The sequence below is a fragment of the Onychomys torridus genome, chromosome 1, assembly GCF_903995425.1.
Source record: "Onychomys torridus chromosome 1, mOncTor1.1, whole genome shotgun sequence".
Taxonomy (NCBI): Eukaryota; Metazoa; Chordata; class Mammalia; order Rodentia; family Cricetidae; genus Onychomys; species Onychomys torridus.
Window position 1 is genome coordinate 90,294,374 of NC_050443.1, and position 24,964 is coordinate 90,319,337.

At 47.8% G+C, this 24,964-nt stretch overlaps 1 protein-coding gene across 9 annotated transcripts in view; it reads left to right on the top strand.

Moving 5' to 3' along the window:
* Mical2 (microtubule associated monooxygenase, calponin and LIM domain containing 2) overlaps window positions 1-24,964 on the top strand; it is a 132,033-nt gene that overhangs the window by 22,017 nt on the left and 85,052 nt on the right. For 7 of the 9 annotated variants that reach the window (XM_036189260.1, XM_036189252.1, XM_036189254.1 and 4 more), the window contains exon 3: window positions 23,361-23,634. In XM_036189260.1, the coding sequence (XP_036045153.1) occupies window positions 23,371-23,634 (264 nt within the window). In that variant the 5' untranslated portion in view covers window positions 23,361-23,370. Of the gene's footprint in view, window positions 1-23,294; window positions 23,635-24,964 lie in introns of all 9 variants that reach the window. The other 2 variants (XM_036189253.1, XM_036189255.1) reach the window with 1 other exon arrangement.

Here is a 24,964-nt window from a genome sequence, read left to right on the forward strand (position 1 = left end):
GCTTCTCTTGAGAAGCAGGCCAGATGTGTTGAGGCCCCTGGCTGCTGTGACTTCTTTCATGAGGCATCAGTACCAAGCCTACAGCTCAGGCTGATAGAATGTAGCCAAGGCAGGCTAGCCTGTTCATCAGTTGGCGCAGGCCCTGAGGGCTGTGGGCCTGGTAATAGGGATGATGATGGACAGGGTGTTAGCTCCTGAGCAGGTGACTTCTCTCAGAACTTGCCAACCTCACAGGCTGTGCAAGCCACCATAGCTGCACCAGGCCTTCATATTCAGGGCACCCCAGTGAAAAAGCCCTGAATGTTGAGCATGTCAGTGTGGGCTTGAGCTCTGTTATGTTGTAGGGTCAAGGCAAGTGCCACCCAAGCTTCCAAACCCCAGCTTCTAGTCTGTGTAGAGCTGCTGAGATGAAAGCATGTCTGACCCTGCCAGTGCCAACTCCTGTGTGGCCAGCACTCAATAAATAGTGAGTTTCCTCTCATGAGTGATGTGAGCAACTGGGCAGGGGATCCTTTCTTCCGGAATTCTAAACAGGCCTCTTTATGTGCTAGAGAGAACAGCCATGTATGAGTGTGTGTGTGTGTGTGTGTGTGTGTGTGTGTGTGTGTGTGTGTAAGCAGGACCTTTGCTTCTCCGAAGCATGGCTATTGCCTCTACATATCTCAGGTCTCGCATCTGTGTCAGCTTTCATCCTCTCGAAGTCTCTGAGACATCTGCATTTTCTTTGAATGTGAAAATAAATCACCAGAAATATTTTATAACTCTGAACTCTTTCTTCCAAGCAGGTGTGGAAACATTTTCTACAGCAACAATTAGGATGTAACCAAATACTGTGGGTGGTCACCGGAAGCCAACATAATAATTTGGTTAGGAAACAGCCATGCTCAGCTGGCTCACTTCTGCAGCCTTTTAGCTGATTTATCCTCTGAGGTCCTTCCCACCTCAGGCAATGCGACAGATTATACATTAATAGCTTAAGATTTACACCAGTTGGACTTGCTTTCATTCTGTCTTGAGTTTAGAAGCTCTGGCACTTTCTCAGTAGACTAGAGCAAACTTAATATAAAGATAGTGTGAAGCCCAGGGTGACCCTCATGGAGACACAGCTGACTGTCTGTGGGCCTTCAATCCCCTCCCCACCACACATACACTTCTCACTGTCCCTGCCTCACTTTCTGTCTCTCCTCCACTCTGGCTCCATTCCCATGGTCCTGAAGTAGCTCACCATGTCCAGAACATGCTGTTCTCCCAAGAAGCTTTCTTTGTTTCCCATGGCGCTTTGTGGGTTCCTCAGACCCACCAGTATGGTGTCTGCCCTTGGCTCTCACCTACAGGCCAAAGGAGCTTTAGGGACAAGGAGCCACCATTCAACCTTCCTGTCTAAGCTGGACATAGCTGGACAGTAATGGTGGCTAGTAGATCTGTTCAAGGATATGAGCCCCTTATGAGCCCTGAAACTCAGTTGCACAGTACTCCACATGAAAGACAGTTGTTTTGTATTCCCTTGCTTGTGGCCATGTCAGATGTGACAAGCTGTCAGGGACTTGCCCCAGGTCATACACACATAAGGACCAGGCCGCCTATCTTCTGTCTCCTGGGCTTGTCTGGCTGCTGTAATAGCAATCTTTATCATCAAGCAGAGAAACTGAGGCCCAGCCTGAAAAGACTTTCCGCAGGTTGTAAAACCAACTGGTGTAGAGTGGAGTATTGAACCATAGGTGATGAACACTATGGCCTTCTTTCCATTTCCCGCTTCCTCCTCTCTTGGCCTCTCTTCTGAGAACATTTTGAGACCCTGTGTCTGCCTTTATTGGAACTTACAGAGGGCCCTGAGCTGAAGGGACACAGGAGAAGTGGCCTGGTCCCTCCCATAGGAATCTTCAGGACTTACAAGAGCTCAGTTTTGTTGGTGGAGGGAGGGTAAGGGTTAGAGGAGAAGAGCAGGGAACAGTCCAGGAGTCCAGGGCTAGGGCGACAGCTGATGGCATACTGATGGAAGCATTCAGAGGCTGGCTTGGTGGCACTGAGAACCCACAGGGGGACAAGATGAGAGATTGAGCAGACTCCATGGAAAGCTGCTGTAGAGTTCTGACTCTTCACATTGGGTGCAGACTCAGGCAGAGAGGTCCAGATTGATCAGTTTGTGCCAAACTGAGAGGACACCCCTACTTTCCCTGAAGACATATAACACCTAGAGTGTGTCCATGGAGGAAGGTCTGCAGCAAGCCATGAATTCCAGCATTGTCTGAAGCAAGCGTGGGGTGAGGCGTTTGTGCCTTTCTGGCCAGTTCACTCCTCTCATGAGCCCATGAATTGTCTTGTTTTGTTTCTGAGTGACCATGTGTTCTCCTCCCACATTGCATTGTGGGTCGGTCTTTCCTGGCTCATTCATTCAGTCCAGTCTTGACACAGGGCCAGGCAGGCTCTGATGTGAACTCCACCCGCCAGCTCTGTCTCCGATGCCAAGAAGAAACATACAATTTGCCCAAATTACAGAGAATGTGATGTCAGTCAAATAGGTACCTTGGATGGTTTTCCAAAACATACCCAGATTACACATTTCTCCAGGGCAGAGAAAGTGTGTGGTGGTACATGATTATGGCTTAAACTCCAAGTTCACATTGCACTTTGCCATTTACAAAGACCATGCCATCTTCCCCGTCAGGCAGGTGAATTCACCCACATTGTTGAGATGAGAAACTGGCTTTAGGCAGGCTGCAACCTGCCCAGATAGCATCTTTGAAGGGCTGAACTGGGGTACTGCTCAGAACTCCCTGACCCCTCTTCTCTGTTGAACTCCAGCTGTATCTAAATCCTGGAGGGTCTGGGAGGGCCATTTAGCCATAAGTTGATCTTCCTGGGCAGTCCCATGAAGTGTGGATTTCTTGCTGCAGTGGAGTAACTAGCGAGCTTCCTTCTCGCCCAGCCTCACCCCCAGGAACTGGGTCATGCTTCTGAATAATTAACTCTGTGACTTCCCTGGCACGTCCTTCTGTTAGCAGGTCTTTAAAGGCATACGCTTTTGTTTGTTGTCCTAAACCTTGAGATGACCTTGAAATTGCCTGCCTGTGGTGTTCTTGATCTAAACATCATGGAATAATTTGCTATCATGTCACCCTTCCTCCACCAAACTTTCTCTAGCCATCAAGACCAGGAAAGAGTGATAGTGTGTGTATCTTATCTATTTGGGGCTCTGGAGGGACAGAGAGGCCCAACTCTCTCTTCTCACTGGACTCTGATGTCCCCATAATTTTGTCACAAGTGCTGGAGATTGAACAAAGAAAAGCAGGTCGAGGGGCTGGTGAGATGGCTCAGCAGGTAAAGGTGCTTGCCACCAAGCCTGATGATCTGTGTTCAATCCCCAGGAGCCATATGGTAGAGGGAGAGAGCAGACTTCCACATATTTCCTTTGACCTCCACAAGTGTGCTATGGTGTATGTATATGTCCATACACACAGAGAGAAATAAGTAAATACATGTGTGCACACATACATATATACATATGTGTGCAACAGTGTCTCACCACATAGCCCTAGCTGGCCTGTAACTTGCTATATTGTTCAGGCTGGCATCAATCTCTCAGAGAACCACCTGCCTCTGCCTGCTGAGTGCTGGAATTAAATCCATGTGTCAAAAGCCTGACATGTAATTTTCCAATAGAAAAGAGAACCACACCGAGTCAGGAAGGAACCCAGGAGATGAGGAGGCATTTATCGTAACATTCCCTGGCCATGTATTCTGTGAGTGGCTCTAGAGTTGAATTTCACAGCATCTGCAGCAGATCTGCTGGCCTCATTAGACTCTTGAGGTCAGCAGAGTTGAATGGAAAAAACAGTGAGCTGAGACCCAGAGATCCCCGTGTGATCCTCTGGTCCCAGCTTAGTTGCATGACTTTGGGAAAATCAGGGTGCTTCTTCTGCCTTGACTTCTTAGTAAGGAAATGAAGGAGATGTGGGGGTGGGGAGTATCTTACAGGAGCCTCCCAGGCTTCAGTGGTCCTCAGTGCCCACTCTCACACTGCCTTCTTGCCCTGTCACCTCCTCCTGTGGGAGGGGCTTACTTCTGTAAGCCCTTCCATCTTGGCCTGTGTAGCTCTGCCACATCTCCCAGCCCACCCAGGGATATGCCTAAGCTCAGCTAAGAACAGCCTGTTGCTACCCTGGTCTCTGCCAGGCTGCAGGAGGGGCACTCTGGCTTGGAAGAGGTACTGGAGCTATGAAGGAGAGAGACTGGTTGGTAGACAGGCACAGGACTGGGAGGAGATGTTGGATATCCAAGTTCTCAGTGTCCTGGGTTCCCAGACTTTGCCATTATTGACCCGAGGGTAATAAATATGTTCTCAATAATATGGTCACCTGGACCTGGTGGCCCAGGCCTGTGATCTCAGCTGCTCAGGGGCCTGAAGTAGAGGGATTGCAACTTCAGGGCCAATGAGACTACAGTTCATTTAAAGCCAGCCTGGGTGATTTGGTGAGACTGTGTCTCAGTGAAAAGTGAGAAGATGACTGGGCTATAGCTCAGTATTGCTTTCCTAGCCTGGGCAAACCTCATGACAAGCACCACTCAATAAAGAAATAAATGTGTGTTCTAAGAGTAGCCAGGGCTTAGGGGTGACATTTTGCAGCAGTAAAAATAGAGACGTTTGTTAAAAGAGGACAGAGCTTAGACAGACAGCTAATTCTGAGTGGGAAAGACTCCAGAAGGGACCTGGCATTAGGATTTGTAGTTATATAGTGTATTTAAACTAGAAGGAACTTATGGATGGTCTAACCCAGTCTTCACTTACAGATGGTCTAACCCAGTCATCTTCACTTTTGTGAATAGGGAACATAAGGCCCAGGGGCAAGACTGAAAGTCCCAGGAAGCAAGCTGGTGGCAGGAGTGAGAGAGGGAGGCATCTCCATGTCTCCCTGAATGGCTTTTCTCCAATGCCGTACTCCTTTCTCACATGAGCTCAAACTCCGTGCCTTCCACTTGCCTCTTTGACCCTGAACTTGGCTGTCTAAGGTGTTACAGGCCCCACCTTGTTTATTGAGGTCTAATAAAACCCAGGCACAGCAGTGTGGAGAGGCTGAACTGCCTTGGGTCTATTTGACCAGTACTTTGTACCTAACAATTCTGAGTCAGCAGGATTCTGTTTTATGATGTGTCTTGGGGTGGAGGGTCAGTTTTGAAGACAAGAGGTAAAGGGAATGATGCCCAGCTTCAGCTCCAGTGGCCTCTTGTGGGTTTGTCATTTGGATAACAACTGCATGGCTTGGGTGTGAGGCAGCCTTGTTCTGGGGCAGGACTGAATACAGCCTGTGCTTGGCTCACAGAGAGACTGTTGGGGTGAGAAGCCAATGACTGCCCCATTGCTGTGATGGTCTCTGTGAACCATGCAGGGGTATCTCACTCTTCTGAGGCCTCCTCTTGACTTCTGCCTGAGTGAGGGTACAGGGCAAGAGGGGGAGGACCTATGTTGGCTCCTTTGTTGGATAGGCCCTTGGTATGTACACACCTCCTGGATTGTCCTCCCTCCCATGAGGATTGAAGGATGAACAGGAGACTGTGGAGCAGAGAAGGCAGAGGGTTGTCCAAGGGAAGGGTAGGGTGGGAAGGAGCTCATTCTGTATTTGAAACTGAAGAGGCTGTAAGCATGTTTTCTCCTTAGCTGAGAACAGGAGGAGTGGAATATCAGGTGAGACGTCCATTGGGGTCTGAACTAGACCGTCAAGGCATTCAAAACACTTGCTACTATAGGAGACCATAGAGACCAGCATCAACCCTCCATGCATCCTGAGTCCCATGTGTTTGGAATATGGAGTGGGGCCTCAGCAGTTGGTGTCTCTTTTCTACTTCTTGGGCCTCTTGCAGAAGTGAGGGTGACTAATGGTAGGCAAAGACAGTGAGGTGAGGCATCGCATACTGAAGGTTCATATTTCAAATGTCTTGGATTCCTCGTGTGAAATAATCTGAGATCAAACATCCTTGTGAGTTCATGACAGACTGTCCCTCCCAGGACTGCTACAGTCTAGACAAGGCCACACCATAATTCTGCAGAGCTGGGGCATGGGTGAGAAAACTATTTTTTTTTTAACAAAAAGATGAATAAAACTATGCGATAATTTACAAGGCAACATTACCCAGGAAGCAGATTATTTGCCATGAGGGCAAGCTAGAAGTTAAAGAAAAATCCAGATCCTTTGAGTGGAGAGGGAAATAGGGACAAAGAATCCCCCCAGAATTCATCCCCCTGGCATGGTCGTCCCCTCAATACCCTGCTGCTGAGGTCTGCCTCCTGGAAACCAGTTTTGGAGAGTGACATTTAAGCCCCCGCAGAGTGATCTGGAGTCTGCGGCTTTTGTGGCTTCCTGTAAGAGATGCATTGTTGCCTCTGGATTTTTGTTTGGTTTTACTTTCTTTGCAGTTCTGGGGATTAGACTTAAGAACCCAGGAGGGCCTTGAGTGTGCTGTGTAAATCCTCTGAGCTATACCCCCAGCCTTTGGTGGTTTTGAGGCAGAGTCTCACTATATAGCTCAAGCTGGCCTTGGACTTGCCTTTCTCCTGGGAACTTGGGCATGTGCCACTATGCCTCTCTCAATAGCCCCGAGTTTTGCATCTTGATGAGCAAAGAGCATCGTTTCTGAGACATTGCTGCTTATTTTAGTGCATGTGTCTTTCACAGCATGAAGCCACATGCTAAAGAGAGAGGCTAGCACCTTCTCTGAGCAAATGTATCACATCTCCCTTCTACCGTGGAAAATGGATCCTTGGTTCCACCTCTGTGGCCCCTTTTCCTGGGGCTGTGGATGTTGGAGTTTAGAGTGACTGAGAGATACTGCAGTCAAGTCAATGTCAAGATATTTGCTGAGTGTGGTTTGTTTGTCCTAGCATCTCCAAGCTCAGAAGATGTGGCCTCCGAATGTTCCCAAGAGAGTCAGTCAGCATCCTGAGACCGTTGCCCCTCCCTCAGTCTGTGTTGCTTCTAGCAACCAGCCTTGTAACTACTTGACTTTCAAACCCCAGTACTCAGGCACTGGAAGATGAATAAGCCTGTCCAGGTAGCTAGCAATCTTCTCCAGACTCAGGTCAGAGTGAGTGGATTCCAAGCAGGCAGTCCACCCCATCTGATGGGAAAGCCTTTCTACTTTAGTTTATACACCTGAATTGATTTTGTAAGTCTTTATGAGAAACAATGACTTCCATTCCTCTGCTCAATAAGGGAGTGGGCCTCTGTTGCCTTTGTCTGTCTGTGTGTGTCTCTCTCTGTCTCTTTCTCTTTCTCCATCTTTCTCTTTTTTGCTCAGACTTTTTCAATGCCTGCTAAAATAGCACAATGCATTTCTGCAGGCAAAGAGCTCCTTGGCCCCGGTGTAGGGAAAGAGGACTTTATTGGAGCTGAGCTGCCTCACTTGTCTGTGTAGGATCTGCTTGCTCTCCTGGAGTTGTGTCTGGGAACTGTTAGCACACTACCTAGCACATCCTCATCAGTGTTTGTAGGATGAATTGATGAGCATATGAATGAATGTATAAATCAATGTATGGATAGAGAGAAGGATGAATAAATGAGTGTGGATGGGTGAATGGATGGGTGTGTGGGTGTGTGGATGAATGGATGGTTAGATAGATGAATATGAATGAATGAATGAAGAATGAGTGCGTGGATGAATGAGCAGCAAGCAAAGCTCTCTTCCTTCCACTAGAAGCATAAAGGAAGTGAACAGGTCCAGACCGAGTTGTGCACCTGCTATCTAGGGTCCAGCATATACTTCAGAAGAAATCCATTTGGTCTTTGGAACAAAAGGAGTTGTATGATAAAGCTGTTTCCTAGGAAGTGCCAGCAGGGCAGCTAAACTTTGAGCCACAATACCTCAGACCTTAAGTCCTGTTTTCAGGGTTTAAAACAAACACCAATAGCAATTACATGGCTCTGACTTGCCATGGCAGAAGCAGGGTAGACTTCGTTCTGGCACAGGACTAGATTCCCTACTGCTGGACACATGTCATAGAAACCTCTCTATGAAGATGCTTGCTCTGCCCTTTGGCTTCTCTGAAGCCTAGAGGAATTCACACTGATACCTTAGAGCCTGCCTTTCCAATATATTGACATGCTAGTAGGCTTTAAATCACCCAAGAGTCCCTTCTGACTCAGAAAGGGGCTATTCATCTGTGCAGATGGCCTCATCTGCTCATAAAGGCTGGATGATGTGTGTGGACCTTATATAAGGATGGGAAGGAAGATGTGGCCAGCTGCATGGCTTGTTGGTAGACATTAATAGAAGGAACAGACATGTACTGCCCCTTCCCCCTGTATGTTCACAGAGGCCAGCTGCCTGCTAAGATGCAGGAAGGTGCTATTTATATCATTAGTTATATCATCAGTGATGGCATCAGCAACAAAGGCGTGGACTCACACATCAGGAAATTGTGCTGAAAGTGAAAGTCCACAACCCAAATTTCAAAATTTAGAGGTAGAAAGAGTACCATCCTTCCTGAGATAAATTTTTACTGGGGAACATTTGCTCATTCAATGAATGTATCAACTACTTAATTTGAGTGAGAATGACCTTAACACACTGAGCTTTCAAAGATAAAAAGTTGGGGTTGGGGACTTAGCTCAGTGGTAGAGTGCTTGCCTAGCAAGCACAAGGCTCTCAGCTCTAAAAAAAAAAAAAGAAGTTGGGACAACTCATCAGTGGGTGAATAGGCAAAAAAGAGAACACAGCATGTGGAACTCAATCGCTGGAGTTCTTTCTAAACATTGAGTACCAACAGGGCACTCAAGTGAAGTGGTTACTCTGGGAATAGACAAGACATGAAGGGCATCTGCCTTTTCCTTAAGATGTCCCCACATTAGTTACCCAGGCAAGACAATAAGCACACAGAAGGCTCGATGAATTCAAGGCCGAAGGAAGTGCCAGCAGCTTGGTCTGTGTCCTGTGTGATACTCCCCTGCCCAATGGAAGAGAGAGTAGGGCGTATGCCTTGTTCACCTGCTACCGACAGCATACCATAGTGCTGGCACTGTAGAGGTTCTCAGTGAAGAGATGGGTGGAACTCAGTGTGGCTGCTGGCCTTCAGTCCTGGTTGGTCAGCAGAATTCTCTGGAGAGTTAAAAGCATTTCACCTCTGGACCCTTAGCCTCTGAGATTCTGTTTGGGAGTGGCCTGGGATGCTAATTTTGGGTCACTCCATGGGGAATCTACTATGCCATTACCCAGCCTTGGTGACTCTGGCATAGAGTTGAGGAATTAGAAGAACGCAGAGGGAAGAAAGGTGGGTAAAATACCAAGGAGCCTTTGCCTCTGAACACTTCAGCTCTCCCCTCATAGCCAGTCAGGGCCCTTCGTCTTTCAGCTCTGTGGTCATGCATCATAGTGCCCACCTTTGCTGCAGTTCTTAAGGATGTAGCTTCTTCCACAGGGCATGGTGTCCAGTAAGTCTCTAACCATTGCTGTGGGTAGATTATTAGAGCAGGAAAGAGACCCAAGCAGAGGCCTGCTGGGAATTCTGATTGGCTGCTGCAGATGAGACAAAGGGACTTCTGGAAGCAAGCCTGATAAGGAGGAAGGTGCTGCATGGTGATAGTTGTGCCAGGAAGAACCTGGGAGCCACTGAAAGTGAGGGGACCCCCAGATCCTTTCCAAACAGTCCTACTCTAAGCCTCATGTGCCCTGAAAGTCATGTGATGCTTTTGATTTGATTTGATCCTTACACAGCTTTTATTAAGCATCTGGCACTGCCAGAGGCACAGATGCCAGACACTGAAACAAGCAGTCGTTGGCCTTAGTAGTTCAATGCAATCGTGTGGGAAACATCCACAGGGTACAGTGTGGGGAAGGCAAGGCAAGGCAAGGTAGTCTTCAAAGAACAATGCTGTGAAGAATACCACCTGGCCAGGAATCTTTGTTCTTTATCCTCAAGGAGCCCAGCAGGGCAGGACTGTTATTATCCCCATTTTATGGATGAGAAAACTGAGGTTCAAAGAGGTTAGGCAACTCATCCTGGTTCACACACCTAGTAAATGGTGACTTGGGATTTGCCACCAGTCTGCCTGACTCCAGAGACCACACTGAAACCCCGTGATGCTCTGTTGCCCTTTCTGGTGAGTTAGTTACTTTTCTCATTGCTGTGACCAAATGCCTGGTAAGGAGCTAGTTGAAGGAAGAGAAGTCTACTGTGGCTGATGGTGTGAGGGAATGCAGTCTATCACTGTGGGAAAGGCATGGTGTTGGGTACCCCTGTGGCTACGGAAACTTATAGCAGCTGCTGGTTCATATCAGTGGACCAGAAAACAGAGGGATGGAAGAGAAAGTGGAGCCAGCTATAAACCTGAAGTTCCTCCCACCCCACGTGACTCAGTTTCTCCAGCTAGGCCCAACTTCTAAAGGTTCCACACCCTACTGAAACAGTGCTACACCATGAGGCTCAGTGTTCAAACTCCTAAGCCCTTGGGGGAACTTTACATCTAGCTGTAACAACTGGGATTTAACCAGTGACCAGAGTTGGGGTGCGTACTGTGGACAGAGGGGGCTGCACTAGTGGGACCTGAGGACGGGAGCAAAGAGGACTCCCATATGTTAGGGACCTGGGGCTTGGGAGTGGCGAGGGCTGGAACTGGAGGGACAGGCAGGAGCTTGACCATGCTGGTGGGCTCTGTTCAGCTCTACTAGATGTTGGCCTTCACCCTGTCTTTACAGCTGAAGCTTCTAAGGCAGCAAAGCATCATGGGTTGCAATATGCAACAAGCAATAACAGGGCTGAGTTCTGTGCGATTCTGACAGAGAGATCTCTCCAGCAACTGTTTGAGGTCTGGGCTGGGAGCTTGGTGGGAGGTGAATCTAGAAACAGAAAAGGTATTGATGAGGGGACTTTGGGGGTTCCAGTGAGTGGAAGGGAACCTGAGCCCTGGGTGGGGACAGGAGCTGTGAACATGCCTACTAAAGAGGCAGGACTCATCTGGCCACAGGCATTGGCTCCAAGGATGCGGCACCAGTGTCTGGTGTATTGCAAGACAGGTGCAGGTGAACTTGAAGCGAACAGATCACACTGGAAGCTTCTGTAGGGGCAAGAGAGAGATACATGTGGCAGCTCTCACCAATGAGTCACCAGGAGGCAGCCATTGGTGGGACTATAGAATGGCTAAGGTCCTGGAGGGCAAGGGTCAGAACATTCTCTTTCAAGGGCAGTTGAGAGAGAAGACTTTGCCAAAGATGGAAATCACACAGAGACTAGCAAGATAAGGCCAGATAAGTGGCTGTGGAATTTAGAAACAGAGAGTGGGTGATGACATGAAGCATGGGGTGTGAACAGAAACCAGAATGTGGTGGGGAAAGGGTGGGTGGGACCTGAGGAAGTGGCCTTGAAAGGGAACATTGGCTGTGAAGTGTAGAGGGGAGGATATAATTTGTTCTCTCCAGTAAGGGAAAATTTAATTCTGACTGGATTGAGTTTGGGCATATTTGCAGAAGTGTCTTTATAATAATAAATTCAGAAATCAGAACACAACCAAAATGCGTGCAATGAATCTTTGGAGGAGAAGGTAGAAAATCCAGTGAAGAGTCACATTCTTCTAAATGAAGGAAGTGTTATAGGATAGACCATCAGATGCCAAGAAGCAGTGAATGGACAGAGTAAGCATGACTCTGCAGTCATCCTGAGACTTCTAGACGTGGTGCTGCACACACTGTAAACAGGTGTGGATGTCCAACCCTCTTCTCCAGCATCCACCCCCACTCCCCTACCCCTATACTCCCTACCACCCCACCCACATCTTCAGACTGAGGGTGGGTGGAGATTTTCATTCCCAAGGCTTAACTTCAGCAAGCTAAGAGAAGCACCTCCAAATGCAAAGATTCACCTGGGAGGTAACTTTGCAGGGGGGCCAGGCAGAAGCCGAGTAGAAAGTGTACATCAGCCATCATATTTCAGCAGATTTTTGGTCCCATTCCCTTGGAAAAAATGCCTAGTCTCTGGAGGGAAGAATCACTCCCAAACCTGATGTTCGCATTGACATTGACCAAACTTGCCTGGTAAAAAGTCTTTTCATTTAATTTTTACAGAATTGTGTGTTGTTTGCGACTTGCTCAAGGGAAAGTTGAATGACTCAGAGACCCACATTTCTTTTGGGCACTTCACACAGGTGTGTAGGGCCTTGGGAGTTCAATAGTTGGGTTATTGCTGAAACAAGGGAATGAACTAGCTGCCTGTCTCGGCCTTCTGCTGTATGCTGTTTTCAGATAGGGAGAGGACTTGGGTTTTCCAGAGAGTAGGTAGACTTATTTCTAGAGTTCAACTATTTCAAGACATCAAGGTCCTGATATAAGGTTACATATAAAATGGCAGAATAGATTGTTATTGGAAGTTTGCCTATGTCTTAGCTATTTTCTTTTTAAAAAATTTATTTATATAAATTTATTTTTAATTTTTAATTAAAATATAATCACATCATTTTCTGCCTTTCCTTTCCTCTCTCCAACTCCTCTCATGCCCTTCCTACCAACCCCTTCCATGCCCCCCACTCCCTCTCAAATTGATGGGCTCTTTGATTTCTGTTATTTTATTTGATATTTATCTTCTTTGACTATTATTGTTGCAAGCATATATGCATAAATACAACCCACAGAGTTCACTTAATATTGCTTGTGTCTCTATGATTTCAGGGCTGACCACTTGTTATTGGAGAACCAGTTATAACCTCCCCCTCTCTCAACAGTCAGTCATTGCTTGTAGTTCTGTGTCTACAGGTGACCCTGTGAAATTTCCTCCTTTCACGTTAGCCTGTCTATTGGTATTGTCATTGTTCAGGTCTTGTTTAGGCAGCCATATCATTGTGGTATCATGAGTGTGGTTTCTCTGTCATTTCTAGGAGACACAATCTCACAGCATACTTCTTGGTCCTCTGGCTCTTATAATCTTTCTGCCCCTATTCCAAGATGTTCCCTAAACCTTAAGTGTAAGAGTTGTGTTGTGGATATGGCCATTGTGGCTGGGCACCCCACAATCAGTTGATCGCTGCATTTTGACTCATTGTGGTTTTCTATGATGGTCTCTGTCTGCTGCAAAGAGACGCTTCTTTATGTGAGACCTACCCTCATCTGTGGGTATAAGGATATGTTTTAGAATCTATCTAGAGATTATCCTGGTTTCATGAAGTGGTGGTGGTGAGTTCTTTCTGAGACCCTTGTTCTCACTAGTCCCAGATAGTTGGCTAGATTTCTAGTACCAGGCATAATTTCCCTCATGTTGAGCTGGCCTTATGTCCAATAAAAGAGCTGTTGGTTACTGCCAAGATATGAGTGTCATTATTGCACTTTTAGGGATATTTTGCCATGGTGATTATAATTGTGGTTCGAGGGCAAATTAGCTATTTTAATGTCACTGTGACAAAAGGTACCTAGCAGATACAGTTCATGAGAGGAAAGATTTATTTTGGCTCACGATCTCAAAGGTTTCATCATAGCTTATACTTGAAAAGCAGAGTGATGGAGTGAGGATGGAATGACTTAGTCTGTGGCAGTGAAAACAAGTGGCAATGGCTGTTCACACCAAAGTGGACCAGGAGGCAGTGAGAGCAAGTCTGGGTACTGTTCACACCAAAGTGGACCAGGAGGCAGTGAGAGCAAGTCTGGGTACTGTTCACACCAAAGTGGACTAGGAAGCATTGAGAACAAGTCTGGGTACTGTTCACACCAAAGTGGACCAGGGGGCAGTGAGAAAGAGTCTCGGTACTGTTCATACTAAAGTGGACCAGGAGGCAGTGATAACAAGTCTGGGCATAACTTTCAAAGACTCACTCCTAGTGACTGACTTCTATCAACCAGGCCCCAGCTCTTAAAGGTTCTACAGAAGAAGAGCAAACAGGATCTTGGGATGAGGTGGGGTGCTTATGGGCCAGTCTAGGGGTGAGGTGGGGCACTTATGGGCCAGTCTGTCAGGATGAGGTGGGGCACTTATGGGTCAGTCTTGGTATGAGGTGGAGTGCTTATGGGTCAGTCTCCAAAGTGTTGTAAGTTCCTCCTGCTCACGCTCCATAAGGTTATTCCTAGTCACCAGTGCTCCCACAGCTGCAAGGAATAGCCCAGAAGGAAGGAGTCACCAAGCTGGAGGTCAGCTAGCTTGTCTCTGCCATGCCCACCATAACTAAAATGTCACCTCTCAACTGAGCGTTTCTAGATGTGTTAGTCACTATTCTCTTTTGGCTCTTCATTGAGCTCTCATGACCTCAGATCTTGTCATATTAGAGCTGATGAAGAAAGGATGTGAGGGAGCATCACGCATCCTAACTCTAAAGGAAAGCTGGACTTTGACTTGGTGTACAAGGTAGTCTGGGTACCTGTGGCTCTATGCACTTTGAACAGAAGCATTATGGAGATGGCACCTAAGAATATGCTTTTGAACTTGGCTGTGGGGCCTCCAATGGAAGCTTCCCTACTCAGGCCCTATGACCTTCAGTAAGCTGCTGACTTCCAATCCTTTGAAAAATGAGCATGAGTTATCTAACAATGCCATGGTTTGTTACAATAGTTAACCACTTCAATACACAGGGAAGCTGTTAATACCTTGCCCGAGACTTCATTGATGCTCATTAAATGCCAACAATTATGTTCTCAGAGAGTGAACACTCACTCTTTCATTTCTGTGACACAAACTGTGTAGAGAAGGTCTTGTGTTGGGTCCTAGAAGCAGGGAGTAAAACACGTCACTATGGGAAATGACTGCAGTCAGGGTACAGTGTGCTGTGGAAACTCGGGGGGGGGGCAACCCTTTGGGGAAGACACTGGGGTAGAGGGATCTGTGTTGGGAGGAGAGGTTAGGAGGACAAGAGTTACCAGATGAAGATGTGGTCAGGTCTGGTGCCCACCCAAGAGTGGCAAGCCTGGAATGTGATAGAGACCCCACTGCCTTATGAATGAGAAGCTTCTTTGCATGACAGTAGGATTCTGATGAATCAAGAGGACTCAGAGGTTGTTAGTCAATGAAACACATGCTGAACCTTGGTTGAGGGACAGAGCTGTGGCGACATAACCAGTGTTTGTACACACTGAAGTCTGTGTACAGTTCTCGGCTGATCTAGGTGTGTCTCCAAGTTGCTTTCAGGATTCTGCTCACACAGGCATGAATCTTCCCAGATCCAGAGGAGCAGTCCCCAGGACTATACAGGAACCACAGGGACTAGGGGATTGGATTGTTCTCCTGGGTGAGGGTAATGTATAGTGGCTTTGGAAACTAATACTAAGGATCCTGTACCCTGTTTTCTCATGGGATGTTGCATTGGATTTCATAGGTGCCAAGCGAGAGGAAGTATGTTGTTAGCATGAGATCCTGGGGAAGAGGAGCAAAAAGACAACAAGGGGGCTTGGTAGAGCTGAGCTTCTAGATACTTCTTGGGTTCAAATGTGATGTGAAGGGAAGAAGGAGAGAAACCCAGAAAACTTTGAAAAAAAGTTTAAAACCATGACACGTCACCAAGTAAGAACCAATGTGTTTCTTCCCTTAGTGTAATGGCTTATTTGCTATGGTTTAAAAAATAGGCTTCACTGTAAATGATGCTATCCATTCCCTACCCTGGCCTTGGGTACCTCCACTCTTGGGTGGTCGTCTTTGTGGTTTTGTTTTGTATGGATTTGATTATTTGTTGTTTCTGTGGTGAAATATGCATAACATCAAATTTACCATTTTAACCATGTTTAAGTGTACAGTTCAGTGGCACAAAGGCCATTCACATTGTGGCTCAGCTGTCACCACCATCCATCCACAGAACATTTTCATCAGCCTACACTGAAACTCTGTTTTGTTAAGGCTTCCTCTCTCTTCTCCCTCAGACCCTAGCAACCTCCATTCTTTTTTTTTTGGTTTTGCTTTAAAGTCTAGGCAGGCCTTGAAGCATGATCCTCCTGCCTCAGCCTCTCAAGTGCTGGGATTATGGATTATAGGCATGCCCCATTATGCCCAGCTCCTTTCTACATTCTGTCTCTGAACTTGATTACTTACCACATGTAGCACCCACTGTCTAAGAACACGGGTTTCCATAGTGGATTCACTACTGGGGTCCTATAAGCCCAGACCAGATGTGATGTGAATAGATGGTCCTATCATGCCCATGGGAAGGACATGACTTCTTTGTGGTTTTTAAGGTTTTCTTGAGGACCTTGTTAAGCAGCCTAGCCTGGTCTCCAGGCATGATTCTCTTTTCTCAGCCTCCCAACTGCTGGGATTAAAGGCATACCCTACCATGCCCAGCTTCATTCTCTTTCCATTGCTGAACATGTTTGCTGTGGTATCTCCCATTGTCCACTTTGAAACAAGCAAGCCAGCCTTCAGGAAGCTAGAAGTTTGAGATCACAGTTTTCTAGATGATCCCAATGTGTGGTCACCAGCCCACTGTCCTGCAGAAGAGCCTGCTGAGTGCTGGTAGCAAAGATGGACTCTGTGTGGGGAGATGTATGCTATTTTGATGACCAAATATAGAGGTTTCCACCAGGGAGGTCACACCAGATGTGTGAAGTCATAGCCAAGACATGGGCGGGCAGCACGTCGTTTTTCTTCCACACTGCCATGGAAGGACATGACACTTGGGTTTTTATTGTTGTTAGCGCTGTTGTTAGTTTTTAGATTATTTGAGTAAGTATCCCCTTATATAGCTTAGTCTAGAACTTACTATATAGCTGAGGCTGGCTTTGAACTTCTGGGAACCCCTCCCTTAGCCTTTGGAGTACAGGCATTGCAGGTGTGAACTACCATGTCTGGCTAAGGACTCATCTCTTTGGAAGGGGGCCTGCTGCACTAACCTTAGGGCACTGTGGTCCAGGAAGTAGGGATGCTGGACGGGAATTTACCATGCTGAGATTTGAACCTCACTAGTCCTCTCACTGGCAGGGCTTCATGCAGGACTACTCTTTCTTTTCTGGAGGAAACAGCCAGTGTTATGATCCAGGTGGACACTGGTGACTGAGCCCTGAATGCCCAGCACTGAGCATAGCTGGGGAAAGCATGGGGCCACATCGTAGCTAAATAAGATGAGCTGGGGAAAGATATTCCTGGATTTGGGGCATGTCAACAGGAAGGAGTTACTTAAGTTGTGTGTGTATCATGTAAAACATTTGGGAACTAGATAAAGATGCACTAAATCCTTCCTTGTTCAGGATGCTCTAACTGAGGAAGCCATGCCCAAGAATGTCACAGGCTACATAATTTAACCAGTGTAATTGGGGACATGAGCAAGTACACATGCTACTTCTGTTATATGGAACCCACCCGTGGAGGCTGAAAGTGTGGGTCTCACTAGGAGAGCGGGCTTGGCTCCCCTCTCAGCCTGTTCGGTATCTGCCGATATGGGTCCAATGAGGCTACATTTTCCCTGTCAATCACAGGCAGTTGAATGGGAGTGTGGATGTGTGAAGGGATTTGTATAGCATGAAGCACCCCAGCAGGGCTAAGGGAAGGGGTAGGCAGCAACTGAAACTTAGCCTTCCTCACATGGGGATTCTCCTAGGAGGCTCTGAAGAGAGGTTCAGCAGTACTAGTTGGAGATGGGGGTATGGCCAGAAATTCTTGTGGAAGAAAAATTTAAATATACATATATACATGATACACACACACACACACACACACACACACACACACACACACACACGTATGCCCATAGATACACACTCACAGATAAACACATGTAAAATAGCTGACACAAATAGCAAAGTTATAGTTACATTATGCAGTCAAGGAAGAGATGGACAAGTTTTGAGATAACCTCTTCTTTTTTATGATCAGAGAGAGAGAGAGAAAACACCATATAGGTTTGTTGTTGGAACTCCGGGGTGAAGGTACCTGGCGGGCAATGACCTTGGATAACGCTGGCTACCTGTTGTTCCCTCTTCTCGCCACCTCCTGACATGTACAGGGCATGGGTAGTAAGACCCTGGATGGTGGGGACTGGGGACTGACTCTCTGGGTCATCCTGGTGCCTGGCATTGTGTGTGGCTCAAGACCTTAGTGAGTAGAGGCAGGAAGTGGTAAAGTGTGAGACCACTTCAAACCAGACCATGGGCACGGCTGGAGAGGAAGGAAAGAGCCTGGAAGGCCGGGAACAAGCAAGTGGACAGGATCGTGGGGCAAGAACAGGAGTGGAAAGCCAGGACCTACCGTGGACTGGAATGTCCTTCAGTGCTCACCTGGGGCGGGAGGCGGTGACAGGTTTTTCCAGCCCCGTTGCAGCTGGGGATCAGGTTAGTATTGTTACAGCACATCTCTGGGTGTCTTCCCCATTATCCCTTCCTAGAGAGGTTCCAGGCAGGGTGAGTAGAAAGGGCTTCTACCTCCTGTGAGTGAGTTCTAGGTTGAGATCAGACAGCAAAGATACTGTGGCTAGACAATGCCTCTCTCCAGGGCTGACAGATCTCTGAGGCCAGGGCACAGGTCGGAGGCCTAGGAGCTGATGCACACCCCACTATGGAAGTGATTAAGACAGGCAATGCCTGGCGGACACAGAGCACAGAACACGAAAACGTGGCTGCCCCTTCAGTCCCTTTCTACCTCAGAGCTCCCCTTTATTTCTAGAACTGGGGTTGAACCCAAAGCCTCACACATGCTAGAAAAGTCTTCTATTGAGCTGCTCCTCGGGTCTCTTTTCAGTTTTTACTTTGAGACAGGGTCTTACTAAACTGCCCAGGCTGACCTTGAACTAACTACGTCCCAGAGGGACTTCAAAATTGCCATCCTCCTGCCTTAGCTTCTTGAGTAGCTAGGCTTATAGGCCTGTGCTACCAGGCTTGGGGTTGCTCCCAGTTTATGTTGGCTGCCTAGTACCAAGAGAAATGGAGGGCCAGATGGGAAGTTGGGGTTTCAGGCCACCTGTGGGGACCAGGGCTTCCCGTCCTTGCTGGGCTCCACAGAGACCTAGCCGGAAGGAAAGTGTTTCCTACCACACCCCTAGCTGGCTTTTGCATCAGCTTAGGGTTTAGGTAGCTGTGACTGATTTTCTGCAGTATAGGAGACTAACGGGCTGCTGGTGTTTCCTGTCCTCACGGAGTACAGGGAGACACCCGTGTCATTGCTGAGACTCCCCCAGAGACCCCTTGCTGCAGCAGACCTGAGAGAGGAAGAGCACAGGTGACCTTGAAACAGATCTTGTCTTTGGGGCCCGATGGGTAGAGGGTCAAGCGTCCCTCCTGGGCACGGCTACCCATGTCCCTCCCCGGGCCTCCATAGGTTTTCAGGAACTCCACCTTTCCCCCAAGACATTGTCATACTGACTGTCAGGAAGGTGGTGGGACTCAGAGGATACATTGGAAGTTCTAAATACGAATACACAGACCAACCTGGGCTCAGGAGTCCCATCACTTATACTGAGAGGGGGCACAAGGTCTGCACAACTTTTGACCCTGTCTCCCAGATGCCATGGGCTGAGGCCATCACTGTGCTGTCACCTGCAGTACAGGCCTCTGAATGTTCATTTTTGACAGTTAGAGGCAGGAGAAGGGACTGTCTCTGTGACTCATGAAGTCACACAGGCAGGAAGGCTGTAAAACCACAAATAAGGGACTTGGTCAACAAAGCCCAAACTACTTCAGGCTATTCTTGGAAACGACACATCACATCTTGTTTCTTCCCAGAAAATGCAAAACCCTGCATATTTCTAGCTAGTTGGTTCTATTTCTATTACATCTCAAACTCCAGAGAGGCAACATCTGGGCGGTGGTTAAAAAGGCAGACTACCAAGAAGCAGCCACCAGGAGCCTCTGATTGAAGAGTTCTTATTTTTGAGACTCTGTGGTCTCATGTAGCTCAGGATGGTCTTGAACTCGCTCTGTAGCCAAGGATGACCTTGACCTCCTGCCTAATCTCTCTGCTTCTACCTTGAAAGCACTGTGATTATAGGCTTGGACCACCGTGCTTCACTCTGCTGTAACAATTTTTGAGCTTTGTCATTTGGGACTGGTGAGAGTACTCCCCAGAGGTCATGAACCCACAGATCTCTAAGAAATGGAAGCTCTCATTGCTAGGCAGGCCCCTGACCAATACTGCATGCGTGCACTCTGTTTTCAGTTCATTATCAGAACTCCCTGGGTGAGATTCCCCCTTGACATATGGGGAAATGAAAACTGGCAAATTCAGTGATTTGTCCAAGACTACATGGCTAAGAAGGGAGCTCAGCCCTAGATCTTCTGAACTGATGCTCTTGGCTTCTAGAGTTTTTGTTTTATTTTATTTAAGACAGGGATCTTCCTATGTGGCTCAAGCTGGCCTAACATGCTTCTGCCTCCCAAGAGCTGAGACCACTGGGATGTGCCTTGTCTGTAGTTTTAAGGTTTATGTCATGTCTTGACATAGGAAGCTCGTCTAGCAGGGTTTGGGGGTTTTGCTTGTGTTTTGTTTTGTCGGTTCTGGGGCTCAAATCCGGGGTCTGTGCATGCTAGGCAAATGCTTTAGGAAGCCAGTCTAAACCATGAATTATGCTTCTTTTTAAGTTGCTGTTTGAGCCCTCGAAAGACTAGCACTAGTTACAAGGCCAGCAAACGCTAAGTACATCCCAAACCTAATTGCATCTCTCTTGTGATTCTGGGTTGTGAGAAGTATTGTCTCCATCTTACAGACAAGGACACTGAGGCTGCCGACTGAGATGACTTGCCTCTTGTCCCACAGCTGGCAAGCACTTGAGACCAGACTCAGACACAGGTTTCCTTGACTAAATAAATGCTCTGATGTTTCCACAGAGATGGCCACCTTCATGTGACAGTGCCATCTTAAAGCGGTATGACTTGGCAAGCCAGTCTTTAAAATGTGGAGACTGTTTAGATCCAGGGAGGCATGTTCAAGCCTGGTAGAGTGGGGCTCGTGTCCAAAGCCAAATGTAGCTCCTCCCATGGGCCCTTTACCCCCCCCTTCTCTTATCGAACCCCAGATAAGAGCCAGTTCTGGAGCTCTCACACCCCCAGACCCTTGCACCGCCTTTGCCTCATCCTCTCTTGAAGTCCAAGATTTAAGTGGTTTCAGGAGAGAGAGAAGACAAGTTCTTCAGGTTTGTAAATTGTCTCCTGGGAGACAGATCTGGCTTGATACTTGCCAATGGTGTGCAACTTTAGACAGATTTTAGACAGGAAGCTGGGAGTGGAGAGTGGGTTTGGCTATAACGTGTTACATGCATTACATATGTTAGCACACATGCCCAGCACTTCCTGGACCTGAGGTTGTCATCTGTCTCTTAGAAGAAGCCAAGTCTTGGCATTTAGGTGGCTTGTGTGAGGTCATGCAGCAGTGAAGGGGCTCTGCACACCTGTTCCCAATATCTCCAAGGTCACCCCACTCCAAGGTCAGTCCATCCTCAGCAGGGATTGTGGGCTTGCACTAGAATCCCAGACACCTTGTTTCGTCTCCCAGCTACCCTCCACACCCTCATTCAATGCCACACTGTTGTGCTTCCAAAGATAAGTCTGGGAATGTGAACACACTCAAAGAAGCAGATGAGTCCCACTTTCTGTGGGTGCTTTCTGGGTGGCAAGCGTGACATGCAGAGAAAGATGAGACATGGGAGGTCACAGTGTTGATGTGAGATGCCAAGCAAGTGCCGGGGATGTTAGAGGAGCTAAGGGAGCACAAGGGGAGGAATTCATGTCTCCTCCAAGATAGGCAGGGCACTGGTGTTGCCGGTCCTCTCCACCTGTGTAACTTGTTGGGCGGCATGGACCGGGGTAGCCAGGTAGGCCCTCCTAAAGGATGGGCCTGGCCAACATATGCAAGTTAAGATCTCGCACAGGGATGGGGGTTAATCTCCATATGAGCCCGGTGCCAGGCATAGGGATGCTCTCAGGGGAGCAGTAGGGAGGATAGGCTCCCACATGAGCCATGGAGGAGGTACTCCATGATCAATCTCAGAACCCTTAATCTACCACGTTTGCAGGAATCTTGAGCTGCTAACACCTTGAATTGGCTGGTGCTGTAACTCCACCAGCTCTTTCCAGACTCATGCATCTGAACGGTGTCTCACCAGCCCATAATGTCCACTCTTCCATCTTGTAGCGAAACCCTCCTGCTTTCTACCACAGAAGCAACTTGGCATTCCCTGGGGATTTCATCTGCTTCTCTGAGCAACCCCAGGCTCTTTGTTTGGACAGAGTGCGCTTTTTCCCATTGTTCTGTCTTCTTCCTCAGATGGGGTCTCTCTCCAAATGATCCATCTCTGTATGCCCGGCACCCAGTGCAATGCTGACATTTGGCAAGGCACCAGAAACTGTTGTGGATGAATCAGAGATTAGGGAAAAAGATGCACAGCCTCCTGACTGCTTTGGGTATTTTGAAACCCAGCTCCAATCCAGATGTGCCCTTCATAGATGAACCTATCTGGGGAGTGTGAAGCTGCCTGGGGGCCTTCTCCTCTGTGTGTTGTCCAGTCTCCCATTGCCAGGCTCCTCAGTACCCCAACAGCTGGCCAGCCCAAAGCCCTCACACTGGCCTTCATGCACCAACTATGCATTTTGAGACCAAAAAAACATAGCTTTGCTTTGAAGAAGTGGCTTTCCTTCATTTTCATTTCTTTGAAGCTGAAATGACTTCCCTAAGAAATGCTTGAGGTTAGAATGGCTCAGAGAGAGGGAGGCAGGGAGCATGTCCCAAACCCAAACAATTTCAGCGATGTGAATGAGCATCCCATCTCCTGTCTCCTCCATCGGTCCAGGCACTTGTTCAAGCAGCTCCCTGCTTGGTCTTGCACAGAACCAGCTCCTTTCACTATTGGCAAAGAAAAGGCCATGTGACTCTGTCTTCTGGTTGTCTGACTGAGATCGATGGTGTGCTTCCAGCAGATTCCAGAAACAGAAGTTCTAAGGGGAAAAAAAAACCAAAACTTCACCCCAGGTTAATCAGTGAAAAGGATTGGGGAGCCTGAAGGAAGATGGTCTATGGGGTTTTTGCCTGTGCACTGACACAATTATAACTAAGTTGAATTCCTGTTAATCAGTTTGTAGCACCAAGAATGATAGGTTTTTCCATAGGGGCTAAATCGACTGTTCCTTTCTGGCCTTTTCCTTTTCCTACTCGCTGTTTTTAGAGCCATCTGACTTGCAGCATATTGCCTGGGCCCTGTTGACATTCTCTGAAGCATATTTATATAGCTTTGTGCAATCTGCAGTTCTCCAGCCAGAGAAAGGATTGGAGGCTGGGGAGAGAGGTTGCCAGCAAGGCGTCATGCCAGGCTAGAAGGTACATTGGACCTTCTCCAAATAAGGTCCAGGTGGAGTGGTGAGCACGCGGAATCAAGATCAGGCCTTTAGTCCCTTTAAAGGATATGAGACTCACCTGTCAACGCCTTCCTTTGCAGGTGTGACACTTTGCCAGCACTTTATGGTAGCCCTCTCTGACCCCTCCACACCACTGTTCCACACAGCTCCTGAACCATGGGAGAAAATGAGGATGAGAAGCAGGCCCAGGCTAGCCAGGTCTTTGAGAACTTTGTGCAAGCTACCACATGCAAAGGCACGCTCCAGGCCTTCAACATCCTCACCTGCCTCCTGGACCTCGATCCGCTGGACCATAGAAACTTCTACTCTCAGCTCAAGTCCAAGGTGAACACCTGGAAGGCCAAGGCTCTATGGCACAAACTGGATAAGCGCGGCTCCCACAAGGAATACAAGCGAGGGAAAGCCTGCATGAACACCAAGGTAAGGGGAACCCTGCAGGCATTCCCCATGGGACAGGAAGCTGGAGAACTAGGGTCACCTTGCCACTTGGAGGTTCTTAATAGATGTGCCTGTGGATGCTATATCATGGTTCTCAGGGGAACGCTTCCTTTGTCTGGAAGGGGTGCCATGAAGTTGATCCTATTGTGGTGGCCACAGCTTCCCCTTTGCAGCTTCCCCAAGGGAGGGAACCAAAAGCAGAATGGGAGCATGATGCAAATGCCACCATTGTCATCTCCTACTTCTCCTGTCTCTACAACCCTGCTGCCTGTGGGCCCTGTTCTTTATTGAGCAACTTCCATATACAAGGTAGCTTTTGTCCCATTTGAGCCCATTGAACACCTGCTGTAGGTCTTTGAACTGCTTTAGAGGTGTGTAGACTGAAAAAGCAATTGTTTTTACCTGGGTTCATACTTCTAGAAGGCACGGTGGCTCTGTCTGATTCTATTGCTTAAGCACTGTGTTAACCTAAGATGTGTCCTTTGAGTGGCTGGCTACTGGTAGCAAACATTTTAGAAAGACTCCTGCTTGTTTTTGTTGTGTGGGGTGTGGGTGTGAGTGGGTGCCCTTGCCTGTGTGTGTGCATGTGAAGCCAAAGGTCAACTTCAGGCATCTTCTTTTATTGCTCTCTATGTTAGTCTTTTGAGACAGGCTCTTTAACTGAGCTGAGAGCTAGGTATTTCAGCTAGACTGGCTTTGAGCCCCTGGGATCCACCTGTTTCTGTCCCCTCATGCTAGGCTTACAGGTGTCTATCTCTGTGCCTAGATTTTACATGGCTGCTGGGGATTGGAACTTGGAACCTTATGTTTGTACAGCAAGTTTTTTACTCACTGAGCCGTCTCCCCATCCTGACTCCCCAATTTTCAATTAATAGCTATAGGGTAGTCTCTGGTCTTTTCCTCATAACATCTTCTTGCCCCTTTCCCAGGATCTGTGTCACACCTGCAGATAGTCCCTATAAACTGGTTATGTCCCCTATGGCCCGTGGTTGGCAGCATCAGTGAACCTAGGGCCCAGAGCATCATACCTCTGACACTCTGACATGTCATCACCCGACAGGCTGCTAAAGCTGAGATTCATTGCTGGCCCGGGAGGACTGTCGCTGGTACAGATCCAGGCTGTGTGTTTAGGTTAACGTTGTATGCACGGTATTTAGACCTCTCAGGAGGTAGCTCAGCAGAGCCCATGGAATTCTAGTCTGTGCCAATCCCAGGACAAGAGGATTGAACTCTCCATAGCAATGGAGCCTGTTGTGTCTTTGTTTTGGTGATGGGGAGTGGTTGAGGCCACTGTGGGATACGGGCTGCTTTC